This window comes from Orcinus orca, chromosome 1 (assembly GCF_937001465.1).
Source record: "Orcinus orca chromosome 1, mOrcOrc1.1, whole genome shotgun sequence".
NCBI lineage: Eukaryota > Metazoa > Chordata > Mammalia > Artiodactyla > Delphinidae > Orcinus > Orcinus orca.
The window spans coordinates 178,009,466-178,027,389 of record NC_064559.1 but is presented as its reverse complement, the minus strand read 5'-3'; the positions used below and the strand labels follow the sequence as shown (position 1 = coordinate 178,027,389).

General features: G+C 52.0%; 2 protein-coding genes across 3 annotated transcripts; one reads left to right on the top strand and one right to left on the bottom strand.

Annotated features, from left to right (window-relative positions):
- Positions 1 to 278: 278 nt before the first annotated feature.
- P3H1 (prolyl 3-hydroxylase 1) lies at positions 279 to 17,910 on the bottom strand. Of its 2 annotated transcripts, XM_004266356.4 has the most exons (15): positions 17,359 to 17,909; positions 12,276 to 12,428; positions 10,741 to 10,930; positions 10,396 to 10,527; positions 9,410 to 9,549; positions 6,564 to 6,653; positions 6,206 to 6,258; positions 5,904 to 6,025; positions 4,095 to 4,222; positions 3,833 to 3,928; positions 3,252 to 3,402; positions 2,018 to 2,135; positions 1,556 to 1,631; positions 1,167 to 1,307; positions 279 to 752 (listed from the first exon to the last, which is right to left on the bottom strand). In XM_004266356.4, the coding sequence occupies exons 1-15, from the start codon at positions 17,821 to 17,823 to the stop codon at positions 597 to 599; spliced, it is 2,211 nt and encodes a 736-aa protein (XP_004266404.1). In that variant the 5' UTR covers positions 17,824 to 17,909; the 3' UTR covers positions 279 to 596. The 2 variants fall into 2 exon arrangements, with proteins under 2 accessions (XP_004266404.1, XP_049555089.1); XM_049699132.1 differs by lacking the exon at positions 279 to 752 and having other exon boundaries at positions 1,556 to 1,608; positions 17,359 to 17,910.
- On the top strand, positions 13,212 to 13,722 carry LOC105747833 (mitochondrial intermembrane space import and assembly protein 40-like). Its single transcript, XM_033422591.2, is given in 1 exon segment — positions 13,212 to 13,722. A coding segment is annotated over 1 exon segment (429 nt). The 5' UTR covers positions 13,212 to 13,293.
- Positions 17,911 to 17,924: the final 14 nt, after the last annotated feature.

Sequence of the window (17,924 nt, the reverse complement as noted above, 5' to 3'; positions counted from 1 at the left end):
TTTTTTTTTTTTGCGGTATGCGGGGCCTATCACTGTTGTGGCCTCTCCCGTTGCGGAGCACAAGCTCCGGACGCGCAGGCTCAGTGGCCATGGCCCACGGGCCCAGCCGCTCCGCGGCATGTGGGATCTTCCTGGACCGGGGCACGAACCCGTGTCCCCTGCATCGGCAGGCGGACTCTCAACCACTGCGCCACCAGAGAAGGCCCTCCAGAGCAATGTTTATCAAGTGAGCCCTCTGGGGCCAACGGGCATATTTCCACTCTGAACAAACCACCGAGTAAAAAACCACGAATCATTTATTCTTTGGTGGTCTACACAGGCACTTAAATACTGTATTGCTGTCACGTGGCTGCCTGTGCAGGCCCCCGGAGTGGCTCTGGGCCTGCGTCCTGAGCCCTTGGTCAGGCCCAGGGGGAGAGGGCCGTCCTGCTATGTCCACTCCAAAAGCGGTAGCACCATGTGGACGGCTATGAGCAGAGTCCCCTCAGCTGGGGGACAGACCTAAGTTCCCCACCGCTCCTCACCCGAGGCTGGCCAGTCCAGGGTGCAGGACAGAGTTCCTCACGTGGGTCTGATCACCGTCCACATGTGAGTTGTCAGAGCTCATCCTTGTGCCCTGACTCACTGCTGGAGACAGAGCCCTGTACGGGCTTGGGGGGCCCCTCCTGGGCTTCTTGGGGCTGTTCATGGGGGAGGTCCGTCTCTTCTGGGCTAAAGAGCATCTTCACCAGGTCATCCGCCTGCACCCTGTCCTGCAAGGACAAACCCCTGGCTGTTCAGAGAGGCCTCTGGACCAGGCACTCACCATCTCTCAGGTGCTACTTCCTGGAGAACAAGAAGGCTCTTCTCCAGTGGCCTCCGAGCTCATCCTAATCCCAGCAGGTCCTACTCCTTGGGCAGAGGCAGCAGAGGTGGTACCCAGCGAGGGACCAAGAACCAGGATCACTCCCCATATTGTCCCCACTGCCCCCCACCTGGAGCCCCATTCCCAACGCAGGAAGAAGGGCCGGGGACCACGGTGACACAGTGCCGAAGCGAGGAGTCTCTCTGGACTCCCAAGCCCAGTGCTTCTCTCACGTCTAAGCATCGGCAATGGGACTGCGGAAGGTGGAAGCAGAACAAGGGCCCTGCCAGGAACAGGTCACAGCAGCGCCAACTGCTCTCACCCGCTCGCTGTGTCGAGCGTCCAAAGTGAACCACAGGGCGATGGCACAGCGCTGCCCTCTGGTGACAGCCTTCACTCCATGTGGGTTTTCTGTGCCCGAAGAGAATCCCACGGCCCTTCCGCACTGGGGCTGCACCTCTGCCTAAAGGGGACGAAGAGGGGGGTACACAGGACAGAGACCATAACCTGCCTTCAGAAGGGACATGGGGTCATTCAGGTCCAGGAGGGGATGGCTCCTCTGCCTGGCTTCCCAAAGACCAGAGCTAAAGAGAACAGGCGACTAGGCAGAGGCCCCCTGGTTTGGGGAGGGGAGTGCTGGCCACCAGGAAGGCCCCCTGCACCTTGAGGTTGTGTCTCCCCTCCCAGGTATGCGGACAAGGGCGCACTCACCGTCACGGTCTTGGCATCTAGTTCAGTGAAAAAAAAGTTTCCTCCGTCGAAGTCTGCGTTCAGGTAAAGAATGGCACTGGGAAAGGCAGAGAGCACCTCGACACCGACTTCCTCTTCCCGCCCCTCAGACACCCACGGCTCCAGTGCCTTTATCTCCAAGTGCTCCCAACCAGCAGCGGGGGTGGGGGGGGGCCCTTCTCTGAAGCCTCGCGGACACGACTCCTGACCTTCCCGCCTCCCTACCCTCGCCCCTGAGAATCCACCGTGCCCTTCTCTGGGGTGCTTCTGTACCAAGTCTACCTTTCCCTGTCCTACTCTCACACTGCTCTGTAATGATTCCCGTGTTATCTGACTCCCAATCCAGAGGATCCTGGACGCTGGGAGGAGCTGGTCCCAAACACGCATGTGCTGGGGGAGGGGGCAGGGCACAGGGCCCTGGGGGCCTCAGAGCAGAGCTGGCACCTGTAGTCCCGGAAGGTGTAGGCGGGGGGCTCCTTGATGCACACGAGGGCCTCCGCGTTCAGGATGCAGTTGTCCACGTGGACGGGGTGGCTACCGTCCTTCCTCTCGGCCTGTGCCTCTGCGGCCACGGAGACACACGTTAGTACTGGGGCACCTCAGGGGACACTGCAGCTCTCCTGCTGGCATGCGAGGGCAGGGGGGTCACTGCCGACCAGCTTCCCTTCCTCTGGTTGGATCCACGCTCTCCAAGTCTTTAGACACAGAGCAGCAGGCCTAACCTTAAACCCTTAGCCTCGGTGAGTAAAAACAAGGCCTCACCCAGCCCTTCACCGCCTGCCGACTCTTCCTGGCTTCCTGGCTTCCCCTGGGCCCCCACCTGGAGGACGGGACACACACAGTTGCGAGTCTGGCACATTCCTTGGGTGTGCCCAGATTTTGATAGAATTCCAAACTTTCTGAGGGAGAGTAAAGCTCTCTAATCTCTGCTGCCCATCAGGGTCATATCGGCACCAGGGGCCGCTGAAGGCTCTGGCATGACAGACCCGGCTGTGGGTCACGTGTGGTTCCTGGACACTGGCCGTGCCTCACTCCTCCTAGGGAATGCAAAAGGGAACGTGACAGAGGGAGAGCGAACGATGAACAACCTCCAGCCTGTCCTAACTTGTAAAATAAGTAGTTCTCTCAGAAATTTGGTATTTAACAATTAGTGACAGAGAACTTGCAACGCAGATCATGATTCATCTAAGGACACCTGTACGCCCAGTACCTGCACTGAGAACCACTGACTTGCAGGATGCAAAATACTGTTGAATGCAGCGCTCCGTCATTTGGCTTCTGAGGACCTCACCAGTCTTACGTGGCTGCCCCCTGTCCCCCCTTGACCTTACGCTCCAGAAGTGGCCACTTTCTTAGTCCCCCAGCTGCCGGCTGCTTGATGCCTCCACTCCTCTGCTCATGCTGCTGCCTCCGGCTCCAACGTCCTCCCGCTGCCCCGTCTACTCCACAACTCCTATTCATCCTGAACAGCTCTCATCACCTCCTCTGGGAAGCCCTCCCGACTCCCCGGGGAGACTGACTCGAACTTCCTCTGCTGCACTCATCGCGGTGGTTTACGTTGGTTCCCCAGCAGGATGAAAGGGACCATATCCTGCTCTTCTCCGCGTCCTCCGCATCCAGCTGGTGCCGGGGTGGGCAGTATGTGCTGCACGGGGGCTGCGGGTTGAGGGAGGCCCACCTTCGATCGCGGTGCGGCACACCAGGTGGGAGTAGGAGAAGTAGAGGGGGCTGTCCAGGTGGAAGTAGGACGCCATGACACGCCGCACCTTCTCCGTCACGTTGTAGTACAGGTGAGCGCTCTGCAGAGGAACCTTCCCTTCCTGTCCCAGCTGCCGAGGAGACCAGTGGTCAGCTATGCTGCACGCTCCTCTGCGGGCCAACAGAGACCATAGGGGCGCCAGGCCCCGCTCCTCGTGCCCGCCAAGGACCAGTCCCTCTGCTTCCCATCCACGACTCTCTGCCATCGCCCCCTCCCCTCGCCTTCACATATCTCTTTGAGTAACCTGCTCAGAAGTAGAGCGGTTCTTCAGAAAGCGCTCTCGAGCTTGGGTATCAGTCTCACTTGCCTGCCTCATCATTACACTAATAGCCATGGTTCAGAAGTCAAGCTCACCCAGCATGGTTTATCCTGCCTCCGTGGCAGCTGGAACGCTGACAGGCGGACATTTTACCTTTCCTACCACCATCTCCAACTCCTCCCCAGAGCCTGCGCGTCCCCCTCCCCCTTCTCCACACTCTAGAACAGAGTACTGACCCTACCTTGAGGGCCTTGAAGACAGTGACGCCATAGAACTTTTCACTGGGAGTGTGCGGGGAGGTCTGACCCCGGTAGCCATCTCCTAAAGTTGCTGCTGCCTACGAGGCCCCAAAAACAGGTGGAGTTAGCCAGGCAGCTGAGGGCCCAAGAAGAGGTGGTCGACTGCCCGCAGCAAGGGGCAGGCAATCGTTCAGCACCTAAGAGGCACCCAGTCGGGGGAGGCTGGGCCCTTAGGGAGATGGCATGGTCACCGGGTTCCCTCACATTGGTCAGTCTCTGCAGCTCCCGGCACTCATCCTCAGAGATTACACCATCCATCACCACCCGCTGGGAACCGTTCAAGACTTTGGAGGTCATGGTGAGTCTGATACCGTCATAAAGCAGGGGGCCACCTGCAAAGCAATAACACCGGCTAAATCCAGCAGCAGTTCTGTCCAGACACTCTCCATCAGATATTGCCTTGCTGTAAGGAAGAGAAATTCCAGGTGTTTCCTGTTCACCAGAGAAACCTCCCGTTTGGTTGCTTCCAAAGGTAGGGTGGTCCAGAGGATGGATCTTAGAGCTGAAGGGCAGGAGATCCAAGTCCTGGTCCACAGCTGTTGACTCCTGGGCTTTCACGCATTGTTGAGGAAACATCATAAAGACATTCCTAAAACATGAGTTCAGGACCAGAAAGAACTGGGTTTGACTCCTGGATCCTCCACTTACTAGCTGTGTGACCTTGGCAAGTTACTTAACTTCCCTGAGCCTTATCTCATCTGTAAAACAGCATCTACCTCGTAAGTTTGATGTAAAGAACAGTAAGACAACTTAAAAGTTTAGCACGATACTTGGCACCTAGTAAATGCTTAAAAGTTCAGCTACCATCATATCATCATCTATTTAAAATGAGGATCTTACAATCTGCCCAACCCACTTCCCAGGCGATTATGAGAATCAAGAGAAATAACAGGGTGAAAGCTCTCTGAAAACAAAGGAATGCTGGACAAATTCTTTAACATGCTAATCTCATTAAATTAAGCACTTGTTAATTGAAGCAACTGTAGAGTAAAGGCCAGCCTTTCTCTCTTCTATTTCTCCTGGTGTCTCCCTGTGCTGGGGACATACCACAGACCCAATTCCACTCCATCTGTTATTTACTGAGGCCTCAGCGTGTGCCAAGCACTGTGCTAGAAAAGGCAAGGGATTAACACCTGAAGACAGCACCTTTTCCAACAGTTACACAAATGACCAACACAAGGCAGACCTTGTGAAAGTACAAAGTGCCTTGGAAGTTCAACAGAAATGGGGATGCGGATCCCAACTGGCCTGGAGTTTAAGAAAGGCTCTGTAGGGTGGATCTGAGACGCCTCACGGGGAGAGATGATGGGAAGTGTATAGGAGGAGGCATAGGCCTGAACAAAGACTTGTAAGCAGAGAGAGGCCCCAGGACGAAGAGAAGGTATAAATGGGGAATGGTAGAACATACGGTTACAGGGGCAGGCAGGGAGGACGGCATCAGAGTCCCTGTGTTTGGAAGACTGGTCTAGCCCCCAGGTGGGAAGGGGCAAGGACAGATTGGAGGAGGAAAGATGAGTGCAGAGAGGAGGGGCTGGGGGCCTGATGCACGCCTGAGGCCATGGGACAAGAAAAGGGTTGGGGAGAGAGAAAGAGAGCAGAGTCCTAATTGGCAGGACCCCCCCAGAGGATTGGAGGGGATGGGCAAGGGGGCACCAGAGGAGACCTGAAGACTTTGAGGCTTGGTAACAGGACAAATGATGGCAGCTGGGAGAAAAGAGTTTGGGGGTAAGGAGACAGGACAAGTTTTCTCCTATAAATACTTACTGAAGCAAACTAAACTAGTGTCACTATGACTCAGGAGTCTTACTTCTTAACCAAAGGCCAATTCTCAGTGCTCTTTGCAGGTGGAAGTCCCGTGGGTGAGGGAAGAAGGGCCACAGCGGGGGTGAGCCCTGACCCGTGCCAGCTCGCATCCTGAGGCTGCTCTCTAAGGGGAGCTGCCCAGCTAACATGGGGACCCCCAGCCTTGATGCCTCCATGACAGCCGAGGTGGCCCCACGCTCGTCCTCTCACCTTCCTGGGTCAGCCTGTTCACGTCCAGCGACTCCTTGGTCTTCTCTTCCACGAGGGTCTCAATCTCCTTCATAAGGTTTCCGATCTCCTGGGAGATGCGGGCGGCTGTTTCCCGTTCTGACCTGTGAGCACAGCCAGTCTGAGGGCTGTATTCCAGGGCCAGCCCAGGCTCCCACCCCAGCTTCCCAGACTGGACCTGCCCACCCCTTGCCAGGAGTTCACATCTGCCTCTGCCTGGGCTCAGGAAGCCTCAAGTGCTTCATCACACCGATCCAATCATGCAGTTTCTTCAAGGCCCTCACTTCTGTTTCTCTTGCAGTCTCTTGGGAATCACCTCTTCTGGAGTCCATGAATCCTAAAAGCAGAGTAGGAAAAAATGAACAGTGTCGGGTGACCTGCTGAATCTTCCAGGTCTCGATGCACATACTAGGGCCTACAGGGAATCCACCTTCTCACCGGCCTCCTTTCAGGAGATAAAGTGAGAGGTCTCTGGAACTGAGTCACCTATACCTGGCTGCCCAGAATTCCCCGTCTCTCGTCCACGCAGATCTCCTGTTTGGCTCAACCCCGCAACGGCCCTCTCCCCAGAGGCACACGGTGTACAGCTCAGCCCATCCCTTGCATCCCCGCCCCACTCCGGCTCCCTGCACCCTGGCTCACCGGGTCAACAAAGGGAATTCCAAAAACGTCATAAGCGAAGAAGAGCAGTTCTTTCTCCAGCAGGCTTCGCTGGTGGTACTCCTGGGCACTCTGAGGAAACGCAGTGGGAGGGACGCCCTGGTACTCAGCCCTGCCGCCGACTCTAGCCCACACTCCCCACCCCTACGTGCCACACTGTTGCCCCCCGTGCGACCCAAGGCTTCCTCTCCCACTATCACTAGTGTGTGCGTCCCCCCGTTTGGGACAAAAGTCTCACGTCTGTGCTCAAGGGTTCCTCTTGCCTGACACAAGCAGCCCCTCTGAGGGTGGCATAGCCAGGCTTCCCTTATAGGGAAACAGCCCCCTTTCCTTCCCCTGCCGTTAATCTCTGAGGCAGAAAACCTGAGGATTCTCAGGAAATACTCTTTAAGGAAGGAAAATTACTCCTTCTTGACTTCCGCAGGAGTTCAACACACAGGGGAAGAAAAACCTAGGTGTTAGGTGACTCCTGCGTTATTCATTTAATCTTTACAGCCACCTTGGAGGTTGATGAGATTATCCTCATTTTACAGACAAAGACACTGAGGTACAGAGGGGATATGCGACTTGTTTGAGGTGACACTATAGGAGATGGTAGAGCAGGGACCTACATCCAAGCCTGGGTCTCTCCAATCCTAAAGCCCACGTGCTTTTTCCTATGCCATCTGCCTCCCCTCAGACTTGGAGTGGACGGTATCCCTCCCGGGAGTTGGGCCAGTGCAGAAGCAGCTGGGTCCAGCATCCGGCCATTCCCACACGTGCTCAGTGGTAGGGCTTACCCAGGGCAGGGAAACTAAGTACCTTCTGGGGTCACATCTTTCCCTAGGTGCCCTGCTAGTCTCCCAGCAGCAGAAGAAGGAAGGAAAAGAAAAAGAAGACATCATCAGTTGAAATAAAAGATGAGGGCAATAAGGAAAACTTTGAAGGCGTCAATGAGGCCTATATCACCTCTTGTATTTACCCAAGAGGAAGATGGAAATTTTCTCCTAAGGAGTTTAAACAACTGGCCTCCCTCACCTAGTACTGGACACCAAGCTAGGCATGTGTCACCTCCTTTAACCCTCTCCAGCTGCTCTATGAGCCTGCCAGGGAGCAAGTCCCACTTCTACCATCTACTCATTCAACACTGACATACTGAGTATCAGCTATGTGTCAGAACTGTGCCGGCACTGGAATAAAGCAGGGAAACAGAGATTCCGGTCACCATGGGCAGCCACAGGCTGCTACGCAAGTTAACTCATTTCCTGGAGCCTAAATGTCCTCATCTCGAAAACGGCAAGAATAGCGCCCACCTCACGGGGTGCCTGTGATGATTAAATGCGATGATGGGTATAAACCACCTAGCTCAGTGCTTGGCCTGGGACAGGGCTCAACAGATGTTAGTCACCTTCTTTCCAGAAGGGCAGTTCTACTTAGAAATGGTAGACTGACCACTTATTTTCCCTTTCTGCCCCAGACTCACTAATATGACTATAAAGGGTCAGGGGGAGGGATCTTAACCAAGCAAAGAGACTAGGAGACGCGCCATCTCAAATCCAGACGGTCACCATCTAGCGGCCCAAGAGGACAACGACAAGGTAACCAGTCTCCATTTGGGAGGGGGTGGCAAGACGAGGGTTATTAGAGACTCTCAGGACTGCGGATCCAAGAAGGAAGAGCCTTGGTTTTCTTTTTTGTTTTTTGCGGTACGCGGGCCTCTCACTGTTGTGTCCTCTCCTGTTGCGAAGCACAGGCTCCGGACGCGCAGGCTCAGCGGCCATGGCTCATGGGCCCAGCCGCTCCACGGCATGTAGGATCTTCCCCGGACCGGGGCACGAACCCGTGTCCCCTGCATCGGCAGGCGGACTCTCAACCACTGCGCCACCAGGGAAGCCCGAGCCTTGGTTTTTAACTTCAGGGTAGGTTGATGACCCCACCTCACTGGGTTGTTATGAGAATCAAACGAAAGAAAAGCTATGAAAAATTTTTGTAAACTATAAAATGCCACGCACATTTGAAGGGTGCTTATTTTCCACAGTAAGCGCCACACAACCAGAATGGGAGGTCTGTTACTGCCGCATCATCCACCTGCGTCTCCCAGTGAACAGAGGAAAAATGAGCCACCCTGGGCTGGAGTGCGGGCAGGGCAGGATTCCGCCCTCACAGCCTCCTGCCCTGCCCGCACTCCAGCCCAGGGTGGCTCATTTTTCCTCTGTTCACTGGGAGACGCAGGTGGATGATGCGGCAGTAACAGACCTCCCATTCTGGTTGTGTGGCGCTTACTGTGGAAAATAAGCACCCTTCAAATGTGCGTGGCATTTTATATCGGTTTTCTTCCCCGCCCCCGCTTCTTTCTGCCATTGTTCTGTCTCTCCCTGTTTCAGCATTATACCCATCTCACTCCCAAACAAGGAAAAAAATCTATGTAATAGAAAGACTAAAACGAAAGGCACTGAAGTGGAAGCAGGCCCACGCCTGCACTGCCCAGGGGACTGCACTTTGTGCATACATAGAAAAGAGGTGAGTGAAAAAAAAATTTAGCATGAAGTAGAAAATGATATATCTTGGCCAAGTCAAGTCTCAGAGTGGAGGTGCTGAGAAAGGGAAAGAACATGGCTGCTTTGCAGTTCTGCTTTTCCCTGCCGACTCGGAGCACAGACTTCGGGGCCCAGATTGTGCTAATTAAGGTACTGGCTTATTCCCCGCTTTCTGTGCACTCACACCCACCCAGGCAACCTGCCCCCACCCCTCACTGCCCGAGCAGCCCCGGCTCCTCCTCCTCTACCCCACTCTCTGCTTTCTGGTCTGGGTTCAGCTGGCAGCCACCCAAAGTAATGCAAGTCTCTCACCTCACGGGGGCCGATGGATCTGGCTTGCTCTTCTCCAAGCATGGCTGTGTAGTAGGCCAGATTCTGGCTCATCACCTCATCATTGGGGAAGAAGAGGAGATAGGTCTTGGCACATTCAATGGCCTGTGTGTAATTCCCAACTGCAAAGGGGAAAAAATGGCTGAGAAGAAAGCATCGAATCCTGGGTACCGTGAACCGCCCAGTGTTCAGTCTCAGCACAGCTCGAGGCAATGATGACATGGCAAGGTGGCACCAGCTACACAACACGACTGCCTGATTTGGCGGGAGAAGTTGCAGAATAAATGACAGAATATACGATTGATTTTTAAGGTGCTCAGTGTCTGCAAGTAATTCAAACATTGGCCCTAATATTCCCAATCAGTAGACCAATTTCAGGAATATTCCCCTGTCTTCCTACCTTTTCTTCCCTATGGATTTTCAGAAGAGAAGGGAAGATTACAATAGCAGATTGTCTCTTTCGCAGAATTCTTGTTGATATGTGTTGGTCTCCTCAACCACAAAAGTGTATATTCTTGAATATGCTGTGATGCTTAGCACACAGTGGGGACTCAGTAAAGACCTGCCGACTTGTTGCTTTTCTGGATACTGACAGCCCCCTCACCCCACCCCAGAGCATCAGTGCTACATGAGGGAGAAGGGCGGGGAAATGCCCTGTGAGCTGGTTTAAATGGAAGCACACCCTTGCCTTTACTATAACTTAACTCAGGTGCAAAATGAGATTATAAATGTTATAGAGGGGACCAGAGGGTGAGGCCCTAGAGTCTCCCTCCCCCAGCTTCTCAGGCTGCTGGGACTGCTTCTTGGAAGGTGGCTTGTAACAGGGTATTCAGGGATCACCTGGCATGGTGCCTGCCAGAGCCCAAGAGAGAAACCAAACAGCCTGAAGAAGCACAGTGGCCATAATCCCTGCCTTCCTTGCTTTTGGCTTAGTGAAAAGCAGCTGAGAAAGAGAAGGGAGGCCTTACTGTTGTAGTAGGCAAACTGCAGATAATTATAATGCGATGGGAGGAAGTCTTCAAAGGGCTTCTCTCGACTTGGGTGGGAAGCAAGCTCGGTGACACAGTTCTGCTTACAGCTGAGGACCTGGATGTAATGGTCTGAAAGGAATCGAGGAGAGGGAAGAACCATAAGGTCAATTTCCAGGATTCAAATGCTGCTTAAGATGAACAAATTCAAGTGGAAGCAATTTTCAGTCAGATTCCCGGATTTAAGAGATTCAGGAATGAGGCTGAAGATGCTGTGTCTGCAGAAGCACGTTGTTGCCCTCAGAACCCAGAGGCCTGGCCGAGGGCTGGGTTTGGGGCCCGCACCTGTGATGGCCTGGAAGAGGTCGGCGTTGTATTCCAGGTAGTTGTATCCGTCGTAGTCATAGGGCCCTTCACAGAGGGCGCGGCACTCCTCGTCTGCCGCGAAGTACTCCCGCAGCGCCGTCTCCAGGTGGGGCACGGCTTCCTGCAGCTGCTCCTCGGAGTAGAGGCGCACTCCCAGCCGAAACTCATGCTACTGGGAGGAAGGGGTACTCAGATGCAGGGCAGACTGCAGACAGCCCTCCCTCCTTGCCCACGGCCACCTCCATGGGCATCCCCGTAGCCCTCTCAGGTTACGGATGGAAAGGGTGGCTGCTACACAAAGAAAGCCTGCTGGAAATGGTCTTTACTTAGTCAGTCTTTACGTCTGACTTTCTTTTGAAATTTGAAAACATTTAGCTCAATCTACTTGAAAGATATATGGGAATTCACTGTCATTTTCTTGCACTTTTTTTGTGGGGCTGCAAGTTTTCAAAATAAAAATTTAATAAAAGAAATTTTAACTCTTAGCTATCAGAATGTGGTTTGAGGTGATGAAAGCAATCTTTCTAGCAGTAAGGACGGATTTGGGCTGCTGCAGCTGATTACAGACTTTGCTTCTGCTCTCTGTGGGACATGGCTCCCTTCTTGCGGACAATAACCATTTTCATTTGTCACAGAATCACTAAAAAAGAAAAAAAAAGAAAAAATCCAAACTGTGTAGAGTTGTATAATGTACTAGATGTACACAGTTTACTTTTAAAAGTCATTTTGATGTTGTTTCTAATATGCCTATTTCTAAACTACAACATATGCCCTTTATGAAAATGCTGTATCGGGACTTCCCTGGTGGTCCAGTGGCTAAGGCTCTGTGCTCCCAATGCAGGGGGCCCAGGTTCAACCCCTGGTCAGGGAACTAGATCCCACCTGTGGCAACTAAAGATCCCGTGTGCTGCAACGAAGATTCCCCGCAGGCCACAACTAAGACCCAGCGCAGCCAAATAAATAAATATTTTTAAAAAATGCTATGTCATCATAGACAATACCTCTTATGGGACACAGACTTTTCCTGCTAAATAAATAGAATAAGAACATTGAGGAATACTGTACCACTCACTGTAGTGAAAAGCAAAAACCTACATGACCAAAAAAATTTGACAAGTAAATGAATACGATGGGTGCATAAGAAGGATTGTCATGCAGCCACTAAAAATTGTGTTTTCAAAGAAAATTTGAAGACATGAGAAAAGACGCATCAGCATCATATGTCAGTTCAAAAGGGAGGATGAAAAATACATACACAATATGACGCCAAATTAGGTTTAAAAATTAGAAATACTGAAGACTTAAAAAATAGGCCAAAATATCAACTACTGGTTTTCTGAAGGTGGCACTATTATAGATGATTACTTTCTGTTTTTTGCGTATTTGCATTTTTCTAATGTTGTACAATGAACATACATTACTTCTGTAATCAGAAAGCAACCCTAGTGAATGTCACTATAAACAGAAAGAGCGAGAGAAAGGGATAGCATTTTTTGTTTGTTTTTTGTTTTCACCATGTGGGGTTTGGCCTCAAGATCCTTGAAGTCGGCTTCCTTCACCCCGGACATGGTTTGGTAATAGTCCAGGTTCTGACGCATCTCCATGTGCTCAGGGTTGCCCACGAAGAAGGTATGAGCTGCTGCTACGGCTTTCTCCAACTTGTTTATCTAAGGGTGAAGAACAAGAACATGGTTGCCACATCCAAACCTTGATGGTTTGTGTCCAAATGTGCAGTTCACAGTAAACAGGAAATCCCCGCCTTCCTGAGCCTTCCACTCAGTGTGCCTCAACCCCTGCCAAGCCCAGAAAACACACCTATTGCAGGAACTACATACCAGAGATTAGAAGCACGGGGCCCTGGGCAGGTTTTCAGCTATTTCCCAAATCAGCATTAGAGATTCCTCAAATTACAGGAGGCAATGCTTCAGAAGTGTAAACATTCTATTCTAAAACAAAGGTGGTATTGTAGGGGGAATGCTATGGAAGACTGACTGCCTAAATAATATACTCTTGAGCTTTGGATGAGGCGACTAAGCTGAAGAAAGTCTAAGGAGTCAAGGGTTAAGGGGTAGGGGAGAAATAGCAGTTAACAAGTAGACCATGCCAAAGAAGCTGCCTGGGGGGGGGGGGAATATATATATATATATGTATAATGTATATATATATATAATGTATATATATATATATTTTTTTTCCTCTGCGTACGTGTTTTTGACACATTCAGGGAAAAGGTGGGTGGCTGAAAAGTCTTAAGATCCTATACAAAATCCAGACATGGCATCTTCTGACTTTTCAAAGCCCAGGGCTCATGAGGTTAAAATAAGTGGCTATACAGAAATCTGAGGGGGGAAAATGTGCTACAGGTCACAATCATGCCCATAGCAATGGACTCCAGCATATCAAAATTATACAGCTTCATAGGTAGAATCCAAAATAAATCACTAGGTGGGTCTGCGCGGGTCTCCAAGCCGCCTGCCTGGCAGCGGAGAGGTCACGGCGTGAGGCCGCCGCCACAATCGCCGCGAGGTCGAAATGCTGGGCTGCACTGTGGCCTACTGCCGGCAGGAAGGGAAGGATCGAATCATATTTGTGACCAAAGAAGACCATGAAACTCCAAGCAACGCGGGGCTGGTGGCCGACGACCCCAATGATCTGTAAGAGGAGCACTGACGGATCCTGTCCAATGGAGACCTCAGCTGTAACTGCCCGTGCCTTGGGGGCATGGCCAGCGGCCCGTGTGGGGAACAGTTCAAGGCGGCCTTTTCCTGCTTCCACTGCAGCACAGAGGATGTCAAGGGGTCGGACTGTGTAGACCAGTTCCAGGCCATGCAGGAGTGCATGCAGAAGTATCCGGACCTCTATCCCCAGGAGGAGGACGAGGAGGAGAAGCCAGCAGATCGATTAGAGGAATCGGCTGCTTCTGAGGTCGCCGCGACCAAAGAACAGAAGGGGTCCAGCTAACGCCCGCTAACGCCCCAGGCCTGGGGCGCTGGGCTCCAGCCTCCTTCAGAGTGTATGAACCTCTCCAAGGAAGTGTCTCTCCCTCTGTTGTTCTGTGCGTGTAATGTACAAAATAACGTATTGTGCTGATCGGGGGCTTGGCCCCTTGACATGTACACTGAAAAATGGGTTGTGTGTATGTGTATCTCACATGAACCTAACAGCAAATGTAGCTGCCACTTCTGAATTCTCTTCTCAGATTGTCCTGAATGTTGCCACTTTGAAATAACGTGCTGAATAATCTCAGCAACCAAAAATCATTATCTGAGAGTGTCTCTTGTGAGCGAGCTGATTTATTCTGATTCATTGTATCCCTTTTAGTAGATTTTATACCCAGTTGGAAAGTGAAATAGAAACAAAACATCTTCCTTTAAAAATACTGGAGCAGGGCTTCCCTGGTGGCGCAGTGGTTGAGAGCCTGCCTGCCGATGCAGGGGACACGGGTTCGTGCCCCGGTCCGGGAAGATCCCACATGCCGCGGAGCGGCTGGGCCCGTGAGCCATGGCCGCTGAGCCTGCGCATCCGGAGCCTGTGCTCCGCAACAGGAGAGGCCACAACAGTGAGAGGCCCGCGTACTGCAAAAAAAAAAAAAAAAAAAAAAAAAATGCTGGGGCAGGGCCATTCCTTGTAGAAGAGGCAGGATGATCAGCCCTTGAGTATCTGACGGAGCGCTATGCTCCATTTCTGATATATTTTGGTTTCCAGTTTGCATTGAGCTCCAGGTTTTCTACGTTTGGAAAACAGAGCTTTGGACCCTCTGAGTGACTCCCTTTGTAAGTGAAGAGAAAGGCTGTTTTTTTCTGTTCTTGTTATTCCAAAAGCCCTGGTTTGGGGTCTGTGTTCACACTGGCTCTGTCTCAGCCTGTTCAGATGCAATGTTCTTGAGAGGTGGGGACCTAATCATTACCAAAGTAGCACCCAAGAGAGGAAACGGTATCAATTAAAAGGAAAACATGATTTTTACCTGAAAAAAAAAAAATCACTGATGATCTAATGATTAATTACATGGGTTGTGGTGTCAGACTGGTGACAAAGGTAGGTTTAATTATTCACTTGTTGGGGCTTTAGGCAAGTTAAAGTTTACTCTCTAAACTCAGTTCTCTAATCGGTTATCTGAAGATAGTACTCACTACCTCACAGGATTGCTGGGAAAGTTAAATGAGAGGATATATATCCAGCTTCTAACGCATGGTTCTGGGCACATATTAAGTGCTTAATAAATGTTAGCTCGGGCTTCCCTGGTGGAGCAGTGGTTGAGAATCTGCCTGCCAATGCAGGGGACACGGGTTCGAGCCCTGGTCTGGGAAGATCCCACATGCCATGGAGCAACTAGGCCCTTGAGCCACAACTACTGAGCCGGCGCGTCTGGAGCCTGTGCTCTGCAACAAGAGAGGCCGCGATAGTGAGAGGCCCGCGCACCGCGATGAAGAGTGGCCCCCGCTCGCCGCAGCTAGAGAAAGCCCTCGCACAGAAACAAAGACCCAACACAGCCAAATAAATAAATAGCGTTCCTTTAAAAAAAAAAATAAATAAATAAATGTTAGCTCAATAAATGTAAATCCTAGCACATTAGTAATATGCTAAGAAAAATATTTTTTCTTTTCTGATCATCAGTACTAGTAAATGCACACTAAACAAGAAGTCAGCCCTGGCTGTGACCCCCAAATAGCTAGGTGACCCACGGTCAACAGTCGCCATCTCTGTACCTCAGTTGCCTTAATTATAAAATTAGAAATTCTCTCAAGTCTGTCCCTTTTATGGATTGATTCTCTCTCCCATATCTTTCAGGACTGCTCTTGCCTTTCTCTGTTCTCCATCTCCACACCCCTCACCCCACCCCCCAGCCCTTCTTTACCCTCTAAGCACGAAGCACCTCATTTCTTTCTCTTATGTGGACAACTGAAGTCATCTCCTAACAGTTCACCCTGCCACCACTTTCTCCTTCTCCCAAGGCCTACGTCACATGGCTTCCAGAATTAGCATTCTACAGCCCAGTTCTGACGATGGCTCCTTGAAGCCTGCAGAATTCTCTTGCCAGTCTGGCCCCACGCTATCGTGAATGGCCATCCTTCCTCTCCTCTAACAATATTTGAGGTCAGCTTCAAATGTCACCTCTTCTTTCAAGTCTAACTTCTCTGACACAAAGCTAGATTCCTCCTCCTTTGTGTTCCCACAGCTGGATGTACATACCCTTTCAGTAGCCCTTACTACTAAAGTGACTCTTAACAGCAAAGCAAGGTAACACAAAAAAATATAAAGTCAAGCATTTTAATTACCTGTACAAGAACTGGGATGTAGTAAGTATTCAGTAAATGTCAAAGAATTTTAAAAAGTGCTGTTAAGTGACATGACCAAAGACATAGCCCAATTATTTTGGTTTCAAGTCCAGCACTCTTCTGGGAAACTAGGAGGAATGGACCAGAACTGTGTAAGCATAATGTTTGTGGAAAGGTGGAAATTTGAGGTCCCCAAGATTTTCTAAGTCTCTCTTTAGGTTGAATTGAAGGTCTGTTAAACTATGGATATAATAGATACCCGGCACAGCTCCTTCTTCCTTTTTTTTTAAGAATTAATTAATTAATTAATTGATTTTTGGCCGCGTTGGGTCTTCATTGCTGCGCACGGGCTTTCTCTAGTTGCAGCTAGCGGGGGCTACTGTTCGTTGCAGTGTGCAGGCTTCTCATTGCGGTGGCTTCTCTTGTTGCGGAGCACAGGCTCTAGGCACGCGGTCTTCAGTAGTTGTGGCATGCAGGCTCAGTAGTTGTGGTGCACGGGCTTAGTTGCTCCGCGGCATGTGGGATCTTCCCGGACCAGGGAACAAACCCATGTCCCCTGCATTGGCAGGCAGATTCTTAACCACTGCACCACCAGGGAAGTCCCTCCTTCTTCCTTTTTTCACCAACAAAATGGGCTAATAACAGCACTTACTTTACAGGATATTGCCAGGATCTGGGCAAATGAATTAATAAACGCAAAGTACTTAATAGTGCCTTAAAGTATGTGTTGGCTCTCATTATCATCATAAATCAGAAGCACTCCAAATCTATGTATACACTTGGACTTAAGGCACTCTGGAATTCCTAAAAGTACTCATTTTCTTTGGAAACCTGACGACCAGCCAGAGGGTCCCTTACAGGGAGGGGCCAGACAGCCTCTACTGGCGACGTGGCAACCTCATGTCCTGAAAGAAAGCTGTTGCACTCGGGCAGCAGGAAAAGCATCACTGAAGAGCGAACCGGAAGGAAGATACTGTAGAAAGGTCTTAGCTTCTCACTCGGTAACTTACAACAAAATTAGGATCAGAGACCCAAGCTGTCGCTGTAGTTCCCTCTAAGAGGCCTCTCGGGGAACACAAGACCAAGTTTTGCTTGGTCTGTGCCTTAACCCCGGCTGGATCTTTGGGGTCACCATCTGCCTATGCGAACCGGAGAGGCTGGTCTCCCGGCAGGGTCTCTGCTCTCCCTGGATCCGGGAAGAGCTCCCTGACCAAGACGCCACTTTCCCTCTCCGCGAGCACTTCCCTGGCCCCCCAGGTTCCCCCGGGCCAACCACACCCAGAAGGACCCCGGCCGCCCCGGGGCCCAGGCAGAGCTGTACCTTGAAGTAGGCGACCTGTAGGTAGTTGTATGGGCTCCGCTTGCTGAACTCCAATTCCAGCTCCTCGCTGAGCGAGTGGGTGGCCGACGGCCCGAGGCAGCGGCGCAGGCAAGCGGCGCGGCGCAGCAAGCCCCCGAAGAAGCGTAGGTCGTGCAGGGCGGCGGCGCCCGAGGCCTGCGCCAGGCTGGGGGTCGAGTCCGGGTCCAGCTCCCATGGGAGGTCGGCGGCACACCGGGTGCGGCAGCGCAGGCGAAGGGCGCGCAGGGCGGCCCGCGAACGCAACGCCCGCTCCATGCTCAGAACCACCCCGGCCCAGTCACCGCGAGCATAGGCCGCGGTCCCCTCCGCGAAGAGCAGATCAGGCGCCGTCATGTCCCATTCCGCCTCGGACTCCGCCTCGGCCCGGCAGGCAGAGGTGGCGACCGCCAGCAATGTGGTCAGCAGCCTCAACGAGCGCGCCGCCATGGCCGCTCAGACCTAACGGGACCGCTGGTCACCGGCCAGGGAGGCCAGGGAAGCCCGAGTCCCACCCCCGGGAATCCCCGCCCCGGAGTGAAGCCCCGCCC